The sequence below is a fragment of the Schistocerca gregaria genome, chromosome 1, assembly GCF_023897955.1.
Source record: "Schistocerca gregaria isolate iqSchGreg1 chromosome 1, iqSchGreg1.2, whole genome shotgun sequence".
Lineage (NCBI taxonomy): Eukaryota > Metazoa > Arthropoda > Insecta > Orthoptera > Acrididae > Schistocerca > Schistocerca gregaria.
The window spans coordinates 794,008,063-794,035,991 of record NC_064920.1 but is presented as its reverse complement, the minus strand read 5'-3'; the positions used below and the strand labels follow the sequence as shown (position 1 = coordinate 794,035,991).

Sequence of the window (27,929 nt, the reverse complement as noted above, 5' to 3'; positions counted from 1 at the left end):
AGGGATGGATCTTGGACAGACTCAAGGTTAGTTGAAGCCTTGTATGAATATTCTATACTTGAATTGGTGAGTCACAAAAGGATTTGTGGATATTACTGGACTGCTGACACAATTTCTGAAGAAAGTTTCAAAATTTGTTTTGTCAGGCGATTGTCAGAGTACTTTTGAGAAACCGAAAGAAGCTCTAACGTTAAGTCACATCTTAGTGTTTCCAAATTTCAATAAGTAATTCATTCTGTCATATAATGTGTCCAGCTATGTTCTTGTTATGTGTTATCCTAAGAAGTTGAGGGCACAGACTATCCAGTGGCCTATGCATCAAGTTAAAGAACTTAGGAGGGAAGAATTACTCCATAACTGAAAAGTAAATATTGAGCTTTATTTATGGAATCACCTACTTCAAGTGTTATCTCTAACGGAAAAATTTTCAAGTGATAGCAGATAAAGTAGCATTTGAATGGCTGATAGTGTTGAAGGATTCATCTAGTAGGTTGACACAGTGGGCTGTATGATTGGTCAGTTTTATTTTTAGGTTATAGACGAACCTGGAAAAAAAACATAGAAATGCAGATGGATTAAGTAGGAAAGTAGTGGCGTTACAAATAGGTGGTAATGAGCTTAAGGAATGGCAGACAGCACAGAAGATGGATAGTGAATTTGATTTTGAGGTCATTCAAAAACCTAGTAAAAATATGGGAACACAGATGGATTGATTAGGAAAGTAGAGACAACACAATGCGTTTAACGAATTGAAGATAGCACAGAAGATGACAAATGTAAGCAATTGTAGTTTTGCGAACCGGATGGTTCGCCGTGCAAAGAAAACATGCTGTAACCGTGAGAGTTGGTGCCATAAAAACTGAGAGACAGAGTATCAAGGGAGAGACATGACCATGTGTTAGCAAATCATGGCATTGTAGGTCTACACAAACGGAGATTAATGGAGAGGTACAGATGGAGGTATATAAAGGTGGATGTAGACCAAAATGTACAGAATTGCATACTGTGTGCACTGAGAGCTAATATGTGTCGCACAAAAGAGCAGTTGCCGAGATTGCCTGAAGCATTAGCCCCACTGCAATTGCTTAGGATTGATGTCTTAGGTCGTCCCAACTAAACACCTGCAGAGAGTAGATATGTGCTCACGATTGAAGATCATTTTCCTAGATGCATGGAAATTGTTACAATGATCGATCACCAGGCACCGACATTGACGCAAGCGCGAGTAATCAATTGGATACTGAAGCTCAGAGTACCTGAGATGATAGCAGTGAATGTGGGAACCAACTTTTTGTTAGATTTCCTCAATGAATCTTGCAAGGTATTGTAGATGACAGAATCGGAAACGAGACCTCTATATCCTGAAGCTAATGGATGACCGGAAAGAACTAAAAAATTTAGGGGAGATGCTAGAACACTATGTGGATGTACACCATACCAACTGGGAAGCTATTTAAGATATGTGGTCTCACTGTACAATTCGAAACAGCACACGAACACAATATTGCCATTCTATCAGCTAGTATATATGTAGAGGATCGAAAGATGAGAGTGATTTACTTAAAGGTAGGAGTTTTGCCGTAATTAAGTTAGTTAACATGTGGAGAATATTGGGAGCCTGGAATCGTATGTATGATAAATTCGGTTGTGCAGTTCAGTGTTACGATACCGTGGCGTAGAGCCGAGTTCAGCGACAAGAAGGAGAACGCTGTGACAAGACCTGGTTGCCGCACAGAAGAAGACGTGACAAGAAGAAGCTCGCCGTACGCCAGGGTGTCGACATCGAGGACGGTAATCATGTCAGTTGCACCAGCCGTGCAGCGGAAGAATATTTCACTGACCGACTGGGAAAAAATAACAGCAGACATCAGCGGCAGAGAGCCGTATTTAAGGACCGGCAGCCAGCTCGTTAACATCGTCCTTCGTGAGGTGTTGGAGTGTCACACGCCTGTGTCACCGCCGTCACCAGTTCGGTGTCGTGGCTACCATCGCATTCACTGTCGTAATGCGGGTCGTCGTCTGGAAGGCGACGCCGCCGCCGTAACTACCGCCGGACACCATCAACAGGCACCGCTTGCCATGGGAGTCATCGCTTGGGATGCTTTTTGGTAACACACTGTCGCCATTGTCCTGGGACGCTGCCGACACAAATGTCGTGACCGGGGCGGGAGCCAGGGACCTTGACCCGCAGACGCCATACAGCCGCTGCTAGCGACGTCCGCTGAGACATGGCATTGACCTGTCCCTCTGCCACGCCCCCCAGCCGCCACCACAACAGAGGCACGTGGCGCGTGGCGCGTGGTTCCAACTGACGCAGTAAGTCAGTGCAAGACCGGAGCGCCGCTGTCGAGGCAGCAGATTCGAGTTACGACAGTGAAGTTCCAGACACAGGAGTAGGCGCACGTGTGAAAATCCGCCGGCCATCTTCGTCTTCGCCAAGAATATTACGAGTGGAAGCAAACCTCTCTCAGAGGGTCCACAACCAATGTATTGCGTTTGATCAATAAATGTTGTTATTCTGTCATCAGGGGCCACACGTGGACACACCCTCACCGTTCTCTTCCTCGGTCCAGCACAGACTCCAAGTTCTAATCCGGTGACGGGCAGTGAAGTCCCGTTTACAGTCGTATCAGATTTGGTCGTCTCCACTCGAGCAGGAATGGTTGGATTGTTTTGGGGGAGTCATCGGTCTCATCTGATTAGGGAAGGACGCGAAGGAAGTCGGCCGTGCCCTTTCTAAGGAACCATCCTGGCATTTGCCTGAAGCGATTTAGGAAAGTCACGGAAAACCTAAATCAGGATGGCCGGACGGGGGCGGGGTGTCCATTGTACCACACTCCCAATAAGAGTTGACGCATGTGTGAAAACTGTGGCAGATATTTTTCTGACCGGCTATATGGGGGATAAATTCTGTAAAATGTTGAATACCAGTTCTCAGGCATCGGTTCCAACAACTGAGTTAAGGTTAAGTGCACCACGCTGGACGTTACGTGGCGTAGGTGGAGGACGTGTAAATTCACTCGACGCTGGAGTGGTCAAGTTCCGAGTGGGGGAGGTTAACTTCCAAATGGATGCAGAAGTTCTTCCCGTGGTTATCGGTTGGTACGACGTGTTTCTCGGACTTTATTTCCTGGTTGCACATCCCACCGTAATTGATATGGAATGGCCTTCGGTAGAACTGGATGGAGCTTTGTTTCACCTAGGCTCTGCGGTCCGAATACTAAATAACTGCGTACAGGGTCCGTTAAAAGTCAGTTCGCAGGATCGCTTATCGAAAGATACAGTAAATGATTGATGTTGGTACGGACCTGCCAGTGAACTCGTTGCGTATCGTTGAACCTTTCGCTGGTAACGAAGTATTAAATGCAGTTAGTCGTTTTATACAACGTAGCGTGTCCTCCATTCCGGAGGTAGAGGGCACGAGGGTAGTGCCTGTCAGTATTGATAATTTTGGACCCTAGAAAATAAAGTTGTCGCAGGGTACGCAATTTGTGAATTTAGAAGTGCTAGAAAAGGAAGACCCAGACCGTGATTTTACAGCAAACTACACAATGCAGGGAGTGAGTGTCTGTCGACTGGTCAGCGCTAAGAAGTAAGGCAGCACACCAGTAAGCACGGGATACAGTATTTGTGGAAAAAACTGTCGAGTGAGTACGTGGAAGTATTTAATGCGTCGTCACTACTCGCAACACCGCTCGCTCAGCACCAAGTTCCTACTGAAAGTGAAGCACCCATCTGCAAACTATCGTATCAAGTTCCAAGACATTTACAGCCGATTGTGGAAGATTTTATGGATCAACATCTTAGACATGGCCAGTTTAGGACAGTGGTCTGGTCCCATTGTAATTGTAAGCAAAATATCACCAGGTTATGAAAAGCATATCGTTTCTATTGTGACTACCGATTCCTCAACCAGAAAACTGTGTCAAATGCATATCCTATGCCTAATATAATAGAGACATTGGAAGACTTAGATCAGTGTCGGTAGTTAACAACAATGGCTTTGCTTAATGATTAGCAGCGGTTGAAAGTAACACGAAAGTACCGACCTAAAACTGGTTTCTCAAAGCCGACTGGGCATTTCTAGTTTCGCCACATGCCTTTTGGACTTAGAAACACGCCGGCAACTTTTCAGTATTTGTTACGTAGAGTGTTACTCGGATTAAAATCAAAGCAGTGCGTGGTATACCTGGATGAAATTATTCTGTATTCAAAGAATATATTACTGACCATCGGATCGGGAGCTGTCTGTTCGTCTGGGCACAGCACGGTTAACGTTGAGTTTAGAAAAAGTCATTTTGTATTGCAACAAGTTTGGTATTTTGATCACTTTATCAGGAAGAACGGCATTTTTACAGACCTAAAGCTAGTTGACACCGTTCAAAATTTGGAACACACGGATTTTTACCGTAGGTATCTTCCGAAATTTGAAGAAAGTGGAAATTGCTACTCGAAGGAGTGAATTGTCATACGACAGCTTAGTGTGAGGCGGCGTCCCAGAAGTTAAAAGAGCTGTTCACATGCAGCCTCATCTTAGTCTATCCAGATTTTGAAAAACCGTTTAGTCTTTCTTGTGATTGGAGTGATTTTGCGCTAGGAGTTACTGTGACTCAGGAAGTAGATTGATAGGAGCACCCCATTGCGTACGGTTCACGGATGCTCAATAATGCTGAACGAAGGAGAAGGAAATGCTTGCATTTATTTTTGGAATTTGGTACTTTTGTTATTACCTCTATGGTAGACGATTTAAAGTGGTGACTGATCACGCAGCGCTTAAGTGGCTCTTAGGACTTAGAGATCCAACGGGTAGATGGCGAGATGGGCCTTGCCGTTAAACGAGTTCGATTAAGAGGTAGTACATCGGCCTGAAGGTCGCACACTAACACGGCTGGTTCAGCCGCGAAGTACGCGCTATGAAGTGCGCAGGCATTGACGAAAGTTAATGGAGGGCAGCACAAAGTGCTGACCCGAACTGTCAGTGATTTGCTAAACCGCAGCGGTTCTGCATGGAGAACGGAGTATCGTATCGCACAACGCGAAATGGGCCTGGTTAATAGTACCAAAGAACTTAGGTGACGAAGTGTTGCGGCAAGTATGAAATTTGGGTCGAAGAGCAACGGAGGGAAGGGTATTGGTGGATGACGTGTAGGCATGACGTGGACTGATACGTGAAAAACTGTGTGCCATGTCCTCAAAGAGCAGAGCTAAACAACCAGAAAATTAAACTACAGAAGATACCGGAAGCCGATAAGCCCTTGCAAATGGTAAGACTGCACTGGACATCCTACGACTCCTAGCACAAACACCTGCAGGGAATCGTTACGTATTAAACATTGTTGACCACTTTTCTAGGTACGTTTCCATGATAACTTTATCAGACCAGCAAGCCACATCCATGGCTGAGGCACTAGTCGGCCAGAGTATACTATAATCACGTATCAGGGCGCAAATTGTATGTCGGATTTATGCAGCAGCTGTTCAGACTGTTTTAGCATTTAAAAATGCTCTGCACCCTCAAGCTAATGGTCACACAGAATGAGTCCACAGGACAATTGCGAAAATGTCGGGTTTTACATAACTACCCACCATAATAACTGGAACGTACTATTGGTCTACGTCGTAGCTGCATACAACTCGAAAGTTCACCAGAGCACAACGTTATTACTGTATGAAGCTCTTTGTAGGAGAAAGATACAGTCCCCCTTTGAATTTTGCAAAGCCCCGCCGCAAGGAGACATCTCGCCAGTGAAGGATCTGCTAAGACAGTGAAACTTATGGATATGAAGGCCATAGGGAAACAGGAAAGGGTACATGATGCGAAAGCAGTGTTGGCTCTGAGCACTATGGCCATCAGTCCCCTAGAACTTAGAACTACTTAAACCTAACTAACCTAAGGACATCACACAACACCCAGTCATCACGAGGCAGAGAAAATCCCTGACCCCACCGGGAATCGAACCCGGGTGCGGGAAGCGAGAACGCTACCGCACGACCACGAGCTGCGGACGAAAGCAGTGTTACCTAAGTACTATGAGGATCAGTGGGTTATGTTAACGAATCCTTATGTGCCGAAGGCGAAAACGAAGAGGTTTGTGTCACGGTATAACGGCCCTTACCAATGAATAGAGATGACGCCGCAAGTTAACGTTAAACTGTAGCTCCCCACCCACCCTTCGTCAATCCATGTAAGCCGAATTTAGCCGTTTATGGGACTTTTCGTTAATTTGCCTCGTGTGTCCACAGTTTTTGTAGGAGAGGGGAGAGGAATGGCGGACGAGGAGGAGAAAAACGAAAAAACGAAAACGAAAGAAGCAGGACAATATGGAGAATCATAAGTATATGCTAAGGCCTAGAGCAGGGATGCAGGACTAACATTAGTATTTTCTTTCCACTTACTATGGTAAAGGGAACCGTAGCCATCAGTATGATCCAGTCCTTAATTTATGAATCTTACCTATCTTCCTCGCTTTTGTTCCCCCAAACATCTTTGGTTTCATAACGACGTCATTGATCTCTGGATCAGATGATTTCCATCCAAAATGGTCGTATTACCATGGAATATATTTTAGATCAAGTGAAAAGCTGCAGAAATAAGCAGCAGCAGCAACTGATCGTCATTGGTTCATCATCATCAGCTGCTTGTGTATTTATTGTGATGATCGGAGTAATGTATTTCTTTCGATTGTTCAGTTTCTCCCGGCGTATTTGTTGATCGAAGAGTCCACAGGTGTACTGCCGGTTCGTAGTGTCCAACGGGCACAATATTTCGGCGATCAGACACGTCGTCATAGTCATGTGCGCTGAAGAACTGAACTCCTGAGGGCGGGCGGCCTCCGTATATCCCGTCCCCCCACGAGCCGTTCCCTCCGCGGTTCACGCCCGCGGGCGCGCTCCAGCAGTCGCGGGGACACAGGGATCGGCGTTTGTGGCACCGTCGGTGCAGTTGCTACGTCCGCCCAGCTCGCCAGATCGTTTTCGGTGCTGAGTGTCATCTTAATTATACACAGTGCTGGTTCCCATGCCTTGCTAAGATTATAACTGCAGTCTCGGTTGATGAGTTCGTCACTGGTGCGAATTTCGATGGCCTCTCTGACAACGCTGTCCCAGTATTCAGAAGCCTGGCCCAAGATCTTGGTACGCTCATAATCCATCTCCTGTGTTTCAGACAAAGAGTGCTCTGCGACCGCCGACTTGCCAGGATACTTCAGTCATGTGTGCCTTTGATGTTTTCGGCAACGATCTTCGATGGTGAGCACTGACTGTCCATTGTAAGTCTTACCACACTGTCAGAGAATCTGTTATACGCTGGCGTTCCGCAAGCCGAGATCATCTTTCACACTTCCCAATAACGATTGTATTTTATTGGACCGGCAAAAGATAGTTTTAACTTGGTGTTTCTTGAATATGCGTCCAATTTTCCCCTATAGTGCGCCAGTGTACGGAATAAATGCAAAGGCTACTTTTTCCTCCGTGACTTTTTCCAAAGATTCTACTTTAGTGGTTGGGCGGAGAGTGCTTTTAGTCTGCCATTTCGAGTACCCGTTCTTTTGGAATACGGTTCTGAGGAGTTCCAGCGGCTGGTGAAGACTCTCTGCGTTTGAGATGCTTCGCGCCCTGTGTACCAGTGTTTATAGAACCCCATTTCTTTGAGAAGGTTGGTGACAGCTGTCTGCATGCACATACAGACCAGTGCTCGTTTTCGTCCTGTACACAGCGTGACCCAACATTCCACCAGCCCTTCTCTTGACCATGACGTCCAGGAAAGGTAATCGTCCTTCTTTTCGGCCTCCATTGTGAACTGGATGTTGAGATGTATGGATTGCAGATGGGAAAGAAGTCCAGGCGCTTGTCCCTACCATTGGGCCAGATGACGAACGTGTCATCCACACAACGGAAAAAATGTAGATTTCCATTTGGATGACACCAAGGCTTCCTTCTCGAAGTACTCAATATAGAAATTCGCAAGCACAGGCGAGAGTGGGCTACCCATCGCGACTCCTTTCGTTTGATCATATTATTCTCCATTAAACAGAAAATACGAGGAGGTCAGGACATGATTAAAAAGCTCGGTGGTCTTCTCGTCAAATTTCTGCCCAATAAGCTCGACTGACTCTTGTAGAGGTATCCTGGTCAGTAATAGAAGAAATTTCACTGACCTACTGGGGAAAAATAACAACAGACATTAGCGGCAGTGAGCCGTATTTAAGGACCGGCAGCCAGCTCGTCAGCATCGTCTGTTGTGACGTGTCGGAGAGACACAGAGCCTGTGTCACTTAGCACCGTCACCAGCTTGGAGTTGTCACTGCCATCGCAGTCACCGTAATGGTCACCTCCGTAATGCAGGTCGTCGCCTAGGGGGCACCAGAGTGACGTCGCCGCCATAAATATCGTCGGCTGCCTTCAACAGGACGCTGGCCGCATGAACGCCTTGACCAGGGCAGGAGCCGAGGACCCTGGCCCGCCAACGCCAAACAGCTGCCGCTAGGGATATCTGCTGGGCATTGACCTGTCCCACTGCCACACCCCCCAGCCGCCAGCACAACAGAGGCCCCTGGCGCGCGGCTCTTGTTGCTGCCGTACGTCGTTGCATGGTCGGGGCGCCGCTGTCGAGGCAGCAGATTCGATTTACGCCGGAATAGCTCCAGACGCAGCAGCGGCCACACGTGTGAACGTCCGCCGATCACCTCCGTCGCCGAAAGGATATTTTAACAGAGAGTTGATCAATAAATGTCGTTATTCCGTCATCGGAAGCTATCCGTGGACTCACCTTCACTATCCTCTTCCTCAAGATCACCAGAGAACCAACCGGCAATAAAGTCCTGTGCCTTCTAACACTTCCTGTTTACTTATGGTCGTAGGATACCATCGCCTTTAGAAACGTTAATAACCAAGAATGGTAAGACAGGGGAATCTGTTAAGGAGTTCGCCAGAGTGATAAGGGAAATATGTAGCATGGTGTGCATCTGATACACGAGCGCTAGAAAAGCAAGAATAAGCAGTGTATCATATAGCAAGAATGAAGCAATACAAGTGGCCAATGGATAATGTTACCGACTTCGTATTGTCCAAAGAGGAAGAAGAAATGATCACATCAATTTGTGGAAACTACGTCACCAGTTAATGTGAGGATCCTGTTGCTGAGTGCACCGTGGGACTATTGAAACCGTTTTGTGGGAGTCTAGAAGTTATTCCAGGAATTACACTGTTGCAACGGAAAAAAACATGAGAAAGAGAAGGTGTGGTGGAACGAGCAAGAATTCTTGTATGTATCGATAAGAGGAAGTCCGTACTCTGTAACACTGAGGACGTCAGAGTAGATTTATCGTTTTTTTTTTTCCTTCTGTGTAAATACACCATAAGGTAAAGTGTAGATGAGATGAACTGCTGCTGAGTACCAGACAACTTTTATGGGGAGAAAACGATAGGGTACATCAGGAGAAAAGATTAAAGATTTGTGGACCATAGCAGTGCTACTTGCCATCGTCAGTATAAAAGCATTGCAGAACCAGCAGGTAGAAGGTGGAGTGATATTCTTAAAGCAAAAAGATATGGTGATCACCAGCCACCACTAGGTGATACAGGTTGTGTTTAATGCATGGGAAATGAGGAACGAAGTGAGCTGACTAGAGGAAGCATTTAACAGTTTCTGGCAGGATATGGAGCATCACGGAGTACTTAAAGGAGTTACGAGGGAATGTATGAGGATACATTGGACTTATGAGAAATTGATGGACGAGATATATTCTGGGGATTACATATAGAAAAGGTTTTATCGACGCAAACTGTGGAACTGTTGACGACGAGGACATAAGGGGGCTGAAAGACCCAGTGGAAGTAGTAAAGCGTTGGGTAAAAGGAACCAGGAAGCAAGTGAAAGGCACACCACGCAGGTCACAAATTTGCGAGTTATCAGGCCAGCTGATTGGGGCAGTAATGTATTGTACCAAAACGGTGAAAGAGTCGGTGAACTGGAACATTGAGACATAACAAGTCGACGTAGAAATAATGGATAACGAAGTGATTACAGATCTTTTAGAAAAGTTTGTCGAAAGGCTACAGTGCGGTATCGTAATTGCGGGGAGCTATGCAACAGGCTGTGCCAAACCTGGGGTAAACCTGTTTAGAGGTCAAAAGCTGGAGCAGCCAAAGGGAATGTCCGAAAAGGCCTACCAACTTAATTAAATTGTGTCCTGGAACCTAGTCATAAAAACTTGCTTTTCTGTTTTAACCTAGCAACGTGGAAGCAAGGACCGATAGACCAAATACGCACATTTCAGTTGCCTTTCCAGTAGCAGAGAACGGTGCTGCTGAGGACAAGAGCGGGCATGCGGAAATATAAGAAGTGGGGTTACAGAAGTGTTACAGCGATGAATTTACGATAGTGAGAGAGGGTCAGAACTGCTGCGCAATGAAGTTAATGCTGGGTCAGAAAAACTAAAAGGATTGCAACAGACAGGTGATAAGGCCTGATTTGTACTTCTAGAAGTGTGAGTCTCATTGGTTGCGCTCTACGTTAGACAAATTTATAATAGTAGCCAGTTGCTATGAACAGGGGGAGCAAACGGCACCAAACAGGCTAGAGCTAGATGGAAGTGTTTTGCCAGTAAACGTGATATCATGTGAGATAGTGGGACCTACTTACCGTCTATTTGCCAAAATTATGGTAATTACTCATCTGATCATTTCGCAGCCTCTGTTGTGCAAATATTTGCCACAGAAGTGCTACCAACCGCAAATTTCACTGTATTGAATCAACTTTAGGACCCGATTTAATTAAATCCATGCATAAACTCTTTAACAAGCAGGAGGGGTGAATCGGCGAATCTCCTTGGAGGCACTGATGCAGCATGTGGATCAGCACAGGGGAGAAACAATCTTGACCGATGTCATACCAGGTACTAGAGCGACACTTACTCTACTAAGCGTAGTCCTTGTTTACGTGTACAAGAAGCATAACACAAGACGAATTCAGGCCCGGGCCACCGTTAAAGTCACGGTGAACTCGATTCCAAGAGTTTAAAGAGGAGTAGCGGGAAGTATAACTGTAAGTTAATCTAAAAAGGAGCTAACGCAGCTTAGTCTACGTAGTGCATAAGGGAAGGTCAGGGTAAGAGCAATCTTGAGCAAAAAGCGGACTAGAGTCAATTGAGAAAACGTCCCGTAAATTTGTCAGCCTTGTATCCATGTGGATAATCTAGTTGAAACTGAACCAAAGGACTAAATCTTGTTGAGGAGAAGGGCAACGTAGCGCACCGACTACATTTGGTAGAAACGCGCAACGTAGGATGTGGTTTGCGGTAGCGCCAGCAGCAAGAAGGTGCGGGATATTTTTTCATTTCTTTATGCGGTCCGCCACGAATTTTTTTTGTGTGCCAGTCAACCTTTTCATCTCAGAGTAGCACTTCTAACCTGTGTAGCCAATTATTTGCCGGATGCATACCAATCTCGGTCTTCCTCTACAGCTTTAGTCTCCACAACTCCATCTAGTACCATGAAAATTATTCCCCGAATTCTTAATAGATGATCTATCAAACCGCCTGAGCCGTGCGTGGCTCGTGTCCGTGCCATCTTTTATTTAAGATCCTGTTTTTGTCCTACGGCCACCTCGTTATGTTAGTTTCAATTACTTGTGTCACTGAGTTGCTGCTTTGCCTGCCCGTGAGCGGCAGCAGCAGCGCTTTCGATATAAGCCCTGCCGTATTATCTTTGCAGGACTGCTATGACTTCCCAGTCGTCGTGTGTTGACTAGTGGTTGGAACCTGCCAGCAGTTAGTTCAGACGTGGCACGCGTCACAAGTTGAGTCGGGGTGCAGCTGCAATCAGGTCCTGACCGCCATGGCTCGCCCGACGGTTGCCGACACACATGATTGGAGTGGGGACGACTTTGGTTGGTCGTCGGTCGGTCGTCTATCCGAAAGACGTGTATTTGGCCGGCGACCGCTGATGGTTTGGCCGTGTGCGCCGACTTGTGATTTGTCCCTGTTATTGTACAGTCACTGCCTTTAGCATTGTCCAGTTCTTCGTGCAAGTGTTCGTGAAAATGTGTGTAGATGTGATTTTGAATGTTGTAGGCGTACAGGCTGTGAGCAGTCGCTCGGTTGGCGTGGAGCAGTGAGGACTTCTCGGCGGGGCGTAGTTTGGCCGGAGCACGCTGGCGGTCTCTACGCGGTGTCGGAGAGTGTGGCGCTGTTCCCATTGCTACGAGGTTAGTGGCTCACAGAACCTGGACACGAAAGTTGGTGTTCGTTGTCGGCTGTTAGGGTATTCCTGCGAGCAACAACGTGGTTTTCAAGTTGGAAAATTCTAGCCATCCTCCGTTGGAGTTTCACTGTATTTAGTTATTTGAATTGAAGTGCACCAGCGGAATCTTCTACCTTGTGGCCGATAACGTTCCGGTTATCTGCCCTGGGAGCTGACATAAATTTCAGGCAGAGTAGTTCTCTCATCGTGTTGTTGCTGTTCAGCACGGTGTGTAGTTTGACAGCTCCGTGTATGATTGCTTGTGGGTGTCAATATCTTCTACGTTGAACTCCCTCTTATGCCATGGTCCGGTGAAGTGGAAGTTATCTTGTCGGTGGATCCGCTGACTGTCGGTCGGTTGGGTTGTAGTCGGATCGTGAATGGTTCGCCCGACTACCTGTCTCACTTAAGCGAGCGTTAGTGTTTGAATTACAGGCCAAGCCTCGAACATCTAAAATGTTCAAATGGGTGTGAAATCTTATGGGACTTAACTGCTATTGTCATCAGTCCCTAAATTATCCAAAGGACAAACACACCTACCCATGCCCTAGGGAGGACTCGAACCTCCGCCGATACCAGCCGCACAGCCCATGACTGCAGCGCCCTCAGACCGCTCGGCGGCCTCGAACATCTGAGCGCCCTTGGATGCCCTATTTTTTAAATTTGTTTTTGTTGTTTGTACTTCTATTGCTTCTAGCCGATTTTTAAAAAATTAGAATTGTTTTGCTATTAAGACCTTCAGCCTAATTTAAAGTGCTGTTTCATGTAAGCCCTTTGGCTTTTTAATAATATTAATGTTCTGGAATTTTTTGTCTTGGACCTGCAGCCGATTTTGAGTTTGGCTGTTATGCTTTTAAAGCCTCCAGCCTTGTTTAAAGTACTGTTTCACGTAAGCCCTTTGGCATGTTAATAATTTTAATGTTGTTGAATTTTAACTCTAGGGCCTTCAACCGATTTTGAGTTTGAGCTGTTGTGCTTTTAAGGCCTCCAGCCTAGTTTAAAGTATTGTTTCACGTAAGCCCTTTGGCATTTTAAAACTTTTAATAATGTTGAATTTTAACTGTTGGGCCTTCAGCCGTTTTTGAGTTCTTTTGCTCTTAAGGCCTTCAGCCTAACTTAAAGAACTGTTTCACGTAAGGACTTTGGTATTCAAAAAAATTTATGTTTTGGGGTTTTAAGAGTTCGGCCTTCAGCCGATTTGAATGTAACTTGTTCACTTCAGCCTAACTAAAGAACTGTTTTAAGATAAGGCTTGCCTTTTAAATTCCTGATTATTTTTGCGTTTTAAGTTATTTGCCTTCAGCCGTTTTTAAATTAAGTGGCTTTCAGCCGGTAATTAAGGCCCAAAGATTCAAGCTGTGTGTTTAAAAATTTTTTGGCTCTCGTAATGTTTGTGATCAAATAATAAAGTTGTATGTCCGAGTGTAACTGACAGCCCTTACTTTGGCCCTTTTCCTCAATTTATGCTATCTGTCTTGTCCTGCCGGATTATCAGGGCGTTTCACCGCCCCTTCTTCTTTTGTCAGTGTTTCCGATATATTTCTTTATCCGCATATTCTGCAGCGAACTTCCTCGTTTCTTACCTTATTAGTCCACATAATTTTCAACATTCTTCTGTAGCACCAAATCTCAAATGCTTGGATTCTCCTCCACTCCGATACAGTCCATGCTTCACTGTCATACAATGCTGTGCTCCAAACGTACATTCTCAGAAATTTCTTCCTCTAAGTAAGGCCTGCGCTTGATAATTGTAGACTTCTCTTAGCCAGGAATCCCCTTAATGTCAGTGACAGTCTACCTTTTATGTCCTTTCTCCGCCCTTCATAGGTTATTCTACTGCTTATGTAGATGTATTCCCAACTTCATTCTACTTTGTGATCACCAGTGCCGATGTTAAGTTTCTCTCTATTCTCATTTCTTCCATTTCTCATTACTTTCGACTTTCAAATTACTCTCAGCCCGTATTACATACAGACTGGGCTGTTCATTCTATTAAAATATACTGTATTTCCTCCTCACTACCTCTCAGGACAGCATTGTGCCACCAGCGAATCTTATCATTGATATCCTTTCACACTGAATTTTAATTCCACTCTTCATTCTTGTTTTTTTTTTCGTTATATTACTTCTCCTATGTATAGATTAAACAGGAAGGGCAAAAGCCAACATCCTTGTCTTACACCATTTTTAATCTGAGCACTTCATTCTTCGTTTTCCAGTCGTGTTATTCCCTCTTCGTTCTTGCACTTATTGTAATATTACCCATCTTTCCCTGTAGGCTACTTTCATTTTTCTCCGAACTTTAGACAACTTGCACCATTTAACACTGTCGTACGCTTTTTCCATGTCGACAGATCCTATGACCGAGTCTTGACTTTTCTTCAGTCTTCCTTCCAGTATCAACCACAACATCAGAACTACCTCTCTGGTGCCTTCACCTTCCTTAAAGCCAAAATGGTCTTCGCTTAACATGTCTTCAATTTTCTTTTCTATTCATCTGTATATTATTCTTGTCAGAAACGTCGATGCATGAGTTGTTAAGCCGCTTGTACGATATTTCTCTCACCTGTCGGCCCTTACCATCTCCGGAATTGTTTGAATGATGTTTCTCCGAAAGCCTGATGCTATATCGCCAGTCTCACATACGACCGTGAATATTTGTTTTGCCGGGCGTTGTGGCCGAGCGGTTCTAGGGGCTTCAGTCCGAAACTGCGCTGCTGCTACGGTCGCGGGTTCGAATCCTGTCTCTGGCATGGGTGTGTGTGAGGTCCTTAGTTTAGTTAGGTTTAAGTAGGTTTAAGTCCAGGGGTTCGATGAACTCAGATCTTAAGTCCCATAGTGCTCAGAGACATTTGAAGCATTTGAATTTTTTTTTTTTTTGCCACCTACCTTGATGATTCTAAAAACCCCGATGGAATGTTATCGGTCCCTTCACCCTTATTTGATCTTAACTCATCCAAACCTCTTTTAAATTCATGCTCAAATACTGACTCTCCTGTCTCTTTCCCGTCCCTATCGCGTCATCAGACATATCCTTCCGTATATAGAGGATTACAATCTATTCTTTCCACCTGTCCGCTCTCTCCACTGCATGTAACTGTGGAATTCCCATTGCACTCTTAATGTTAATAACCTATGTTTTTGGCTTTTCTACGCGCTGAGTTAGTACTTCCGACAGTCATTTCTCTTTTGGTTTCTTCACATTTTTTCGTGTAGCCATTTCGTCTTAGCTTCCATGCACATTCTATTTATTTCATTCCTTAGTGTCTTCTTTACCCCTGAATATCCCTGAACATTTTTGTACTTCCTTCTTTCATCGATCAGCTGAAGTTTTCTTCTGCTGTCAGAGTTTCTTCGCTGTGCGGAACCACGCGACTGCTACGGTCGCAGGTTCGAATCCTGCCTTGGGCATGGATGTGTGTGATGTCCTTAGGTTAGTTAGGTTTAAGTAGTTCTAAGTCTAGGGGACTGATGACCTAAGATGTTAAGTCCCATAGTGCTCAGAGCCATTTGAACCATTTTTTATCTTTTGGAGACACATTATGTGTCTTTAATGCAGTGGTTCCTTGCACTTGCGCATCCTCATGCATTGATCATTGCTAAATCTGCTACTTCTAGGGGACATTTCCCGTACTCGTGGCAACAGAGCGCCCTGAAACTCTGTTCTCTCTTCCACGCATTTGGACAAAGTCATTGGCACAAAGAGTGTGACTTCTTACGCCAGTAGTCCTCTGTCGTCAATGCTGATGATTTTTATAGAAAACGTCAGCACTGGGGACGTTACAACTTGGGACGTATTGATTATTAGTAAAACGCTACCCTAGACCACGGGTGCAGGTGTTAAACCTTACAAAATATAACACAGTCGTCACAACATTGTGACGCGGGCTGGCTTAACAAGGTGTGGAAAAAATGAAAATAGGTAGCAATAACTAAGCGGAAGAGGGTGGAAACCTTTCCATATAGGCGACCCCTGAAATGTTTAGTACACATGCCGCAAAGTATAGCAAAGCCCTAGTAGATGCATATAAATATCTAGCCAATTTACACTTAAGTCACTTCTGTTAGCATCAGAAAGCCATCACCATGTGACCGTGACGCCTGGGCGCCCTCTGGAGTGCTGTTCGTGGACCACAGTCCGACTCTGCATTAGGGGGGTCCGCCCTGAAACCACGGGACTTGGAACATCACCACATCGCGCCACCACCATCTCTGGAAAGGAGCTTCGTGGCCTCCAGCGTGAGGCAGTGGGTCAATGTGATTAAGTCACCTGCCTGACGCCTGCTGACAGTGCAGCGTGTGTGAGCCGTGGCACAAGACACATGACCACAGCCAGCAAAGACCACCTGGACCCTGAGTCACTGCTGACACAAGCGGATGCGTCACGAGCCACTGCCCATCTGATGATGCACTCTGCCGCATACACAGGAAGGCACTGGATGCCTAAGCCATGCTTCCTTTATTGAGTCACAGTGGGAAGCTGTAACACAGCAGTTTGGATTTTCAGGCTGTTTGATTGGTGCAGTGTCCCGCTGCATTCCATATCTACCAGACATTACACAATGTTCCAGTTGACTCGGACTCGGTCCCTTTCCTGTGTTATGGAATCACCAGTAAACGATGCATGGCAACTCGAGATCTCGACTCAGCTTCCAGTAGTATAAGAATTTTTTGGAACATTGTCCTTAGGAGAATCGAGATCGCTGAAATTATATTAAAATTATTTAAAAGAAAAGCCTTCTAGATGTAAGTTCTATGTATTTCGTTTGGTGACTTGTTACTGTCTTTTGTAACAGGGATTCGCAGACTTTTCCCGTCATGTCCCCTTTCTGAAATATAAATTTTTTTGACGCTCTGTCCCTCATTTTGTCATCCTTCCTCAGCACTTCTCATACTTGGCCCAGAAATGACACATGATATATCGTTTTACTTCTGTCGAATTACTGCAACTATCAGATACAACAACATTATTAATAACAGTTATAGCGTCATTCGAGCACATCAGAGGTTAAATTATCACACATTTGTATTATTCAAAGATGGTTCAACATGAAAATTATAACTAGTTTATAAATAACCATGGCTGCGAATGTAATTATTGGAATTCAGCAAAAATGTATATTCCGCTACACAGCTTTTTAAATTAGTTCACAGATTCATTACTTAGTTAAAATTCAACTGTTTCCACCTGCAATGGTTTTAATTAATTTATAAAATTTTAATATTTGAAAGATGATAGGGTTCAAATGATGACAGAACAATATTCAGTATTTAAATGCCACATTAAAAACTGTTATATTCAAAGTGATCATCCAAACAGGAAGTAAACAAAAGTGAAAATACACACGATTGAAACTTTTTTTTTTTTTTTTTTTTTTTTTTTTTTTTTTTTTTTTTTGCACATGTAGCGTGTTGTTTGTTGTTTGCGAACGAATTTATGAATAAAGCAGATTCATTCCTGACTGGATCTTGAAACAGCAATTCGCAGATTTTCTTCCATCTGCAATCGAAATTGATGTTTCGTTTTGATTAATGCCATTGCAGAAAATGTTGACTCACGCCAGCAATGTCCTTCTTGTTAAACTGGGATATTCATTCCAAGTCTGCACCAAAGATTTTTCAAAAGACTTAGATTTCAATGCATTTCAAAGTGCTCTATCACCAGACAGTTCTACAGCGCCTCTTATTCCACTATTGACAAGTGGTCTGCGATGACCTCATCGAAGGGATTGTAGATCCAGTCATACTTAGATGAAGGTTCTGAAATTTATTCTTGAATTGTTGGCAAAGGTTTTCGAACTGTACTACACTAATTCTATTAATTTTATCTGTAGCCAATTCAGTTTCCTTCACGAAAGAATTCAGACAAGAAAACAATTCGCAGTTATCCATCTTCATCTGTCCAAGTTTTCTCTTCTTGAAGTGATACGTAACCAATTTCTAAAACTTCAGCTAAGTAGCACAATACATGGAGCCGCAAGTGTAGGACTGCTGTTCAGTTTGAAAAGACGAAGCTCATTCCCCACCTCCACAACGCTGCAATCCATTCTTGTCATTTGTTTTATCTGTTTCGAAGTATCTTATTCGCAGGAATACCACTTCCATATGAATGTATTATGTACATCACGTACACTAGTATTTTTTTTTTCATCTACGTTTTCGCATTTCTTTTTCAGTTTTATAGTCCACCGGAGATTGGAAATGAAGCCCGTTTTCAGCGAGAAAGCTTACATTAAAGGTACAACTTCATTCCATTATAGTGTTATTTTTGCTTCTTCCTTCTTTTGCAACTGAAATCATTCGCCCAACATCTTACACAATCAATACGATATCGATAGTTACAAATTATACGAGTTCTATTATAGCGTCATTGAGACACCTGGTATTGAAGAAATTAAGTTACCACAGCTTCCTGGCTCAACATTTTTATGTAGGTGTTACAATAGTAAAGGCTGTAGCTCATTTATTTTTACGTTTTGTAGCAGTTTCGTCAGAAAATTCATTTCGAAGGTACTATTTTATCCTTATTGTAATAACTAATTTATTTTTACGTTTGATATTGTTCCATCTCCAAACCCTAAACAGTTCTGCGGTTCTTGTTTCATTGTTAATCAAATTTTGTTTCTTATGAGGTTTTCTGTCCCTTAAATTGAACATAGAGTAGTGAATCTATTTTGATTGGTCTACTAAAGGATGACTAATTTAGTAGCAGGAAGGTGATACTTCCGAGAACATTTAATTCAACACAGATAATGGTACCACAATTTCCTGGTGTGATTTACGCCATTATGTTCTCCTGAATGAGAAGTTTTTAAAGAAGTCAGTGCCTAATTCACATCCTACAGGTAGTGAAATTAGTTCACTCGTTCGTGAATACTATGAAATTAGCTCTTATAAAACTGATATAACTGTAGCATGAAACATATTCGTACTGTACAAAATCAATTAGACGTTATATTTCCATTTAGCTACACTCACGGAAATATACGAGAGGTGGCAAAAGCCTAATACCGTGTCGGACCTCCTTTTGTCCAGCGTAGTGCAGTATCTCGATGTGGTAAGGACTCAAGAAGTCGTTGGAAGTCCCACGCAGAAATATTGAGCCATACTGCCTCTACAGCCGTACCCGCCAGGGTAGGCGAGAGCGCTAACGCGCTGCTTCCTGGACTCGGGTAAGCACGCCGGCCCTGGATCGAATCCGCCCGGCGATTAACGACGACCAGCCTGGATGTGGTTTTTAGGCGGTTTTCCACATCCTCCTAGATGAATACCGGGCTGGTCCCTCCGTTCCTCCTCAGTTACACGACTCGCAGACATTTGTAACACATTCACGCTATTTCAAAATTTACACTTGACGCGGACAGCTGGGGTACACTATTTCCGTCCCGGGAGGTACAGGGTGGGGGGCAGGAAGGGCATCCAGCCACCTCTTATAATTAACCGTGCCAAATCCGTACTTAACCCTGCCGACCCCGTCCACAATGCGGGATACAGGCGGTACCGAAAGAAAGAAACTGCCTCTACAGACGTCCATAATTACGAGCGTGTTGCCAGTGCAGGTTTTTGTGCACGAACTGAAGTCTCGATTACCCCATAAATATTTGATGGAATTAATGTCGAACGATCTGGGTGGCCACATCATTCTCTCTAATTATCCCGAATGTTGTTCAAACCAATCACTAACAACTGTGGCCCGGTGACATGGTGCACTGTCACCCATACAAAATCCATCGTTGTTTGGTAACACGAAGAGCGTGAATGTCTGCAGATGGTCTCCAAGTAGCCGAACATAGCCATTTCTAGTCAATGAGTGATTCATTTGGTCGAGAGGAACCAGTCCATTCCACATAAACACAGCCCACACCATTATGAAGTCGCCACCAACTTGCACAGTGCCTAGTTGAAAGCTTTGCTCCATGTTTTCGTGGGTTTGCACCACACTTGAACCGGCCCACATTTGACTGGGACACTGTTTTCCAATAGCCTAGGCTCCGACTGATATGGTCACGAGCAGAGCAGAGGTACTGCACACGATGTCGTGCTGTTAGCAAAGGCATCGGTCGTTTGTTGCCATAGCCAATTAACACATGATTTCGATTCACATTGATTTCTGCTGTTATTCCTGGCATTGTCGTTTGTCTGTCAGTACTGACAACTCTACGCAAACGCCACTGCTCTCCATAGTTAAATGAAGGCTATCAGCCTCTGCGTTGACTGTGGTCAGAGGTAATGCCTGAAATTTGGTACTCTCGGCGAACTCTTGACACTGTCGATGTCGGAATCTTGACTTCCCTAACGGTTTCCGAAATGGAATTTCCCATACGTGTAGTTCCAACTATTGTTCCAAGCTCGAAGTCTGTTAATTCGCGTCGTGCGCCCATAATCATGTCGGAAACCTTTCACGTGATTCACCTGAGTCAAATGACAGCTCCGTCAGTGCACTTTATACTTTGTGTACACTACACGACCATCATCTGCATATGAGTATATCTCTATCGTACGCCTTTTGTCAGGCCAGTGTATATTAGAGAACAAAATACGAAAGATTTTAAAATAAGAGGATAGTACATGCATTCTCCTACAGAAAAAACTGTGAAACTCTCGGTATCTCCAATATTTATATACATTCAACATAAACCTGCAACATATTCATCCAGTAGGCTGGTCACCTGAGAAAACTGATGAGGACATACTTCTTCCCTTGGAGCACCTGAAGAGGCTAGCAGGCAGTCCCTTCTTTTCGGTCCATAAACGCTGTGGCACTCGTACTGCATCGTGTTCTGGCCCTTCCACGGTTTCCGATCTGTATTTATTCCTGGAGGACCCAGCAAACCATCCATCCTCTGTTGCTCGTATGCGTCACATAGCTCCGATGGGGCGAAACAATTATCTCTCCACCAGTTACTGCCTGAAACCCATCAGTTTGTAAATAGTACCATTTTAAGAAATTACTCTTGATATACTTACATATATTAAAATAAAGTTGTAAAAATGGCTGGAAAACATTCAGTTACTAAAGTGATTGGCGTCTACAGGTGATGCTAATCAGACGAGTTTTCGTGCAGTACGTTCTGTTATTGCGTCCACATACCTCTGTTCGGAAATAACGAACACGTTTCCATAAGTGTATTGATTTATAACTACACTGTAAATCAACACAATTGATGCAAGTAGATGGAATAAAAACCGACATCCACATACTAACAAGGGGAAAGCCTCAGACACGGCCAACCGATTCGGCTCAAATTTGGCAGGTCGCTTGCGTACAACCTAAAACGAAGGAATCTAACATATTTTGTGTCAACACCCCCGCGTTTTGAGAAAAGGTTATGACGAGCAATCGACTCAAAATTGGCAGGATCGATAGATAATTGTAAATAGAGCATTTTTCATCATCATTTCTCACAGTCTGCTTTCGGATGCGGTGGGGCGAGGACGTCCGCTGCGCCCCGCCGTGCGCGACCGTGAGCGCTTGCTTGTGTTTACCTTCTCGCGGCGCGAGTTCTATTAGTTCCAAGTTCAGTGCGACTATGGCACACACATGGCGCCACGATACGATCAAAATTACTTTCCAACCAGATCACGCGCGTCCTGGAGCCTATGAAATAGAACAGTTCATACGCGACGATCTACGTTTAGATCCGGCGACTGTCGTCGGAATACATTTTTCTATAACGGCGAGCGTGGTTTACGTTAAAATGACCAGTGCAGAGGTCTGCGCGACAGTGGTGTCTAAATACTCGAACTCTCTCAGATTCAAACATTCTGACGGGCATATCGGTGCAGTGACGGTGGATCATGCAGGCATCGGCCTAAGGACTGTGAGGGTTTTTGAGCTCCCCTTCGAGGTCCCAGAGGAAGTTGTCAAGGACGCCTTCCGACCATATGGCAATGTTATCAGCCACGTTGCAGAAAAGTGGCAAACTTTTTCGACGTATAAGGTCTACAATGGTGTGCGCCAAATTAAACTTGAGCTCAAGAAACATGTGCCGTCCTATTTGAACATCGGTGGCTGTCGTGCAATCATCATGTACGACGGTCAGCCGCGTACCTGTTCCGGATGTGGGCAAGAAGGCCATGTTCGATCGAGCTGCTTACAACGTCGAATTGCGCAGATACCAGTGGGAGCCTCCGTTTCCCCGACAGGGACGACAATCCTGCCCCTCACGTACGCTCAGACGACTATGCGCACCATAGTTGAGGACGAAACGGGCGATCAGCCACACCCATCGACGCCAGAAGTACCAAGGGAGGAAGAGGAAGAACCCCCGATTCCAACCCATATGTCGATCCCTCCACAGCAACAACAGCAGCAACTGTCCCACGGACTCAAGACGCAACGTAACATTCAGAACGCGATGGACATGGACTCGAACATTGTCCCAACCGCGGCTTTCCTAGCGGAAGGTGATACGACTCTGGATTGCCTCCCACATTCGGATACGGATGTCCACGTTCGAAAGCAACGTTCACCTCGACGACGGAAGCGACGTCGACGGACCCCTTCTGACGATTGCCTCCTACACACGGCCGGTCAAGAAGGTGACATCTCATCAGACTGCATGGATGCTGCGCCTGCTGAGGATCTAATTGGTGTAGTCGGTTCACTTTCCCATACCACGAGTGCCAAGTTACTTCTTGCACCACAGATGCAGCAGGTCGCGTCGATGGATGGCGATGCGTCTACCTCTACCAAAGACGACGTACGTGAGGGAGATTTAGGTGCCGATCAGCTACACAGCATGGCGTTGCAGCCACTGTGGTCGGACGATGTTGAAGAACTTCCTGAAGAAGGCACGGGTGACAGGGGAGGGGGTGGCATTGGGGATGCCACTCCTAGCATGAAAGACTCTTAATTTGTAACTGGTTTGGCGGGGCCGGCGTCTCTCGCGGTTAGCTTTGATTGCTACTGCGTCTACCCTAGGTGAAGAGGCTAGGCAGCACACCTTTCGCCTTGCCACAATCAATATCAACGCGATAAGGGCACCACACAAACTGACAATGCTACAACGCATGCTTGATGCGGCGGACGTCGACGTGGCCCTCTTACAGGAAGTATGTGTCGCTAGTTTCCCTGACTTCTACGGATATGCCAACCACATCTCCCACGCCTCTTCTACCGATTGTGGTGTAGCTGTTCTGCTACGAGACGGTCTGACGGCTACTTACCGAGTGCAAGAGCCATGGCGGTAACTGTCAACGGTGTACGACTCATTAATGTATATGCCCCGTCAGGATCAGGGAGTCGGAGAGATCGGGCCCGCTTTTTTTCGGAAGATATTACGCGTCTATTTATGGGCCGCCTAGACGATATGGTGATCGGAGGAGATTTTAACTGTACATTATTTCCGGCTGATCAGCAGCCACATTACGTCCCGTGTGCGGAGTTGGAAATGCTAGTGCGTGACCTCCACCTGATTGACACGTGGCGTCACATCCATGGCCCAGCTCCTGGATACACCCATTATACAAGTCATTCATCAAGTCGGTTAGACAGGATTTACGTCAGAAGCACACTTTCGATGGCGACGAGAGGAGCAGAGCTCTGGCCCACTGCATTCACCGACCACACAGCCTATATTTGCACCATTGCCCTCCAACCTGCACGTGTGTGGCGCAGTAGGCCCCCCTGGAAACTGAACGTCGCCCATCTGGACGAGAGGGCATGTAAAGGTGCTATCGAAGAGTCGTGGAACGCGTCCTTACAGCGTCGTGGTCGTTACCGATCGACCCTCAGTTGGTGGATTGAATGTGCGAAGCCTGCTCTTAGGCGCACCTTCATGGCTTACGGCCGGGAAGCGGCGGCATGGAGGAGGAGCACGGAAAACTTTTATTACACCATCCTGCGGGAATGTCTTGCTATTGAGCCCTCACCTGACCGGCAGATCATAGTCAATCGCGCGAAAGCGCAACTCATCTCCTTAGCACGCCATCATTTACAAGGCGCTGTTATACGGTCGCGTGCTCCAGACACGATACAGTCAGAACGGCCATCTATGCACCACGTGCTCCTAGAACGCAGGAGGCGCCGTAGGGCACTGGTAACCGACATGATAACGGACGACGGACGACACGTGGCAGAACAAGCAGATATAGCAGAAGCCTTCTATGGGCATTACGCTCAACTTTATTCAGCAGTGCTCCCTGATATGGCGAAGGTAGACACCGTTACAGCACATGTCCACGGTACAGTTCCAGCAGACATGGTACCGACTTTACTGGGAGAAGTGACAGAAGAGGAAGTGCTCGACGCCATTGGTAAAGGTACTCCCCATAAATCACCAGGAATCGATGGATTACCATTAGAGTTCTATCGAGTATTTAAACAACTGTTGGTACCATGTTGGGTTGCAATTTGTCAGGAATTGATGTCCCCGGTTATACCGTTGCCTGCATCGTTCTTGAAATGACTGATTGTTCCCATCCATAAGCCGAAGGGACGGAATTATGTCCGCGATTATCGCCCCTTAACGTTATTGAACAGCGACTTCAAGATCTTTTCGAGGCTGCTATCAGGACGTCTTCGGGGCACACTATTTCACGTCCTGTCCAGCGATCAGATGTCCTTAGGAAGACCCAACAACATCAGAACTGCGTTATGTCGTTACAGAGATCTCATCTCCCTTGCACGGTTGAGACGTTTGCCGGCAGCCCTGGCGTCTATCGACTTTAGCCATGCTTTTGACCGTGTGGGCCACACTTTCCTCACGGCCGTTCTACGGCGCATGGAATTTCCCGACCCCTTTATCACAGTGTTGACACGCCTTCTGCATGGGGCTACTTCTCGAGTTCTTGTTAATGGAAGACTGACGGCACCCATGCCGATCCGCCGATCAGTACGACAGGGATGTCCATTATCAACGTTGTTATTTGCATTGACCTTAGAACCTTTGTTGTGTGGTCTCCGAGACAGGCTCACTGGGATACAGTTCGGCGGCTCCATCTATCGATGCACCGCATATGCGGATGATTTGATGATCGTCATACGAGGAGCTGACGATATGGCCGCGGCGTTGGACTGGATTGCGACCTACGTTACAGCTTCTGGTAGCCAAATCAACGTTGACAAGTCTGTCGCCTTGAGTATCGGGATTGGGCTACCGCAGGAACACATTGCTCCCTTACGCTTCAGTGATACTGTCCGCTTCTTGGGCTTAGAGTTCATGAACGACATGCGACGCGCGACGACGCTCAATTATCGACGCCTTCTTCACCAAATTAGGGCCGGAATTGCAAATCAGCGCTTGCGAGCCCTGAACATTGTTCAGCGGGCGTATTATGCCAATGTATACCTTGCATCTCGCTTACCGCATGTCGCCCAAACGCTACCCATTCCGAAACCCTTGGGTCGTAGCATTATGGCAGCGCTGGGATACTTCGTCACCGCTGGTATGTTACTGAAGATCAGATACGTATCTCTTACCCTCCCCAAGGGAAAAGGTGGTCTCGGCCTAGTCAACGTCCATGATAGGGCCATTGCCCTCTATGTTAGTTCACATTTATGTCTGCTGCGCCGTTGTCCTACGAGCCTAACGAGTCTGCTTCTGACGGCGCTACGACCTGCTTCACTAAGAGCGCCAGTGCCACTACAGGACATCCCAGCACCCCTCTTTTATATAGGACGTATCTATTTAGAACAAAGTTATTGCAGTGTAGCGCTCACGACACCACAAATGGCCACGACTCGACGCCTATATCACGACATGCTGCAACGCCGCCCCCTAAATGTGGTCGAACTAAAATATCCTGACGTACGGTGGTGCGTGGTGTGGAAGACTGTAGACGATTCCATGCTTGATTCCGACGTTGTTTCCCAATGGTACGTAGTAGTTAATGGGAAACTGGTGACTCAAGAACGTCTCTACAATATCCACATGGCAGAATCTCCCAATTGTGTGGGTTGTAACACAGTAGATTCTGACGAGCACCGCATCAGCTGTGGAGAGGCGGAACCGGTTTGGCACCTAGTGCGGCAGATTCTGGCTTATCTCTTGCGAGTTAGGCCGGAGCATATATCTGCACGCACGTTATTATTTCCGGATGAGACATTTTACCCCAAGACTCGAAGCAACTCCGTCACCTGGATACGTGGACATGCAGTCCATTACCTCTGTCGTGACGGACACAAGAATTTCCTTGACTTCTGGCTCTATTTGCAAGAAAGACATCTTGCTATTTCCGGGCATACCAGATATCGACAATGCTTTGCAAACTACCTATGGAGTGCCTTTCACAGCCCGCCGCGCAGCTGGAATGTTCCAGGCAGCGGCAGATGAGGTCAGAACGACCTGCAAACGAGCATATATTGAACAATTTTTATCAGTGGGCGCAGTCGCTGGGAAGCCTAACTACGACGTGGTAGCTTTCTTTTCATGTTATTTACGTTTAATATCTTCGATGGAGTCTTCATTCTGGTTTAGGTTTTCCAGGCTTGATTAATTATGACTGTTCGCACATTGATACCTATATAAATAAAAAAAAAGATTAAAAAAAAGTGGGCTGGAGACCTGCGTTTCCAATCCAAATAAATACACGAGAACAAACTAAGAACAAAATGGACAACAAATAAAATATAACAAAGTATTATACCCTTTTTCCTTTCTCCTTTTATTATTATTTTTTTATAAAAAGTTCAGAGGAGTATTTAATTTTTGTTGCGTTGGCGAAACCTGAAGTGGTGGCGAACGGCCGTCCTAGTTAGCTTTAGGATGAAAGTGGCGGTGGCACTAGCTTTGTTTTTGTTTTTAGGCTAGATAGGTTTCTGGGGGTAGTATGGGTGATAGGGGCCAACGCCTGAAGTGGAAGAGGTAATTTTCTTTCTTTATTTATAAAAAAAAAATAGGGTAAAAAAAATTTAAAAAAAGAGTGAGAGGTCCTTGGTTCAAGTCTTCCCTAAAATGAAAAGTTTTATTGTTTAATTTAAAAAAAGGTGAAAAAAATTTTTTAAAAAAGAAAAAAAAGATAGTGCAACTGCCAAGGTAACTGGTTGCGAATCTGAAAACCCGGGTTCGAATCTCGAAGAAACCTAGCGGACGTTATTCTTTTCGTTTGTTTTTTCCATATGTCGAATGGAAAGGGATAGTAGGGTTAATAAGGTAAGTAAATCAATAAGGAATTAAATAATAAGGTAGACAAATAAATTTCTCAAACCTCTTGGGATAGTAAACAACTAAAATGTCACTCCAGGTCACCTTACAATGGCTCTTCCAGTCACTGTTACCTGTCCTCACTTTTCTTCGAATAACTATATGGATTGTACTTGTCATATAAACATTCGAAACAAATATACAAACGGCACCAAGAACATTTAATGAATGCAATCTTTCGACAGCTACACTATTGCTTCCGAAGAGTCGGCGGAAAATAAACTTGGTTTACATTTAAAAATATGTCCTTACGGGAATTAATTTTGATGCGTACCACGCTTTCTATATTATTGCCTGAAAAATCGGTGCTGAAAGTTGGTTATGAGTTATGCTGTGAATAGTTATTGCATCCGTGCGGTTGTGCAATGCCTGCTGGGTTTTCAGAAGCACACTACAATTCTGAATCCTGGAAATAATGTTTTTAACCTGGCGATAGAAATAAACATCACACGGCTGGCACACAGGTGCGCAGTTTGGCGGTATTACTTTCACTGTGCACGTCGGCTGACCCTCGCCATCTATAAACATTGTGTCATATATTGT

General features: G+C 45.3%; 1 protein-coding gene across 2 annotated transcripts in view; it reads right to left on the bottom strand.

Moving 5' to 3' along the window:
- The window catches only part of LOC126269938 (fibulin-1-like), a 61,493-nt gene that overhangs the window by 8,598 nt on the left and 24,966 nt on the right, over positions 1 to 27,929 (bottom strand). The window contains exon 2 of one of the 2 annotated variants that reach the window (XM_049974030.1): positions 20,910 to 21,148. In XM_049974030.1, the coding sequence (XP_049829987.1) occupies positions 20,910 to 21,148 (239 nt within the window). The remainder of the gene's footprint in view (positions 1 to 20,909; positions 21,149 to 27,929) is intronic. The other variant, XM_049974031.1, reaches the window with a different exon arrangement.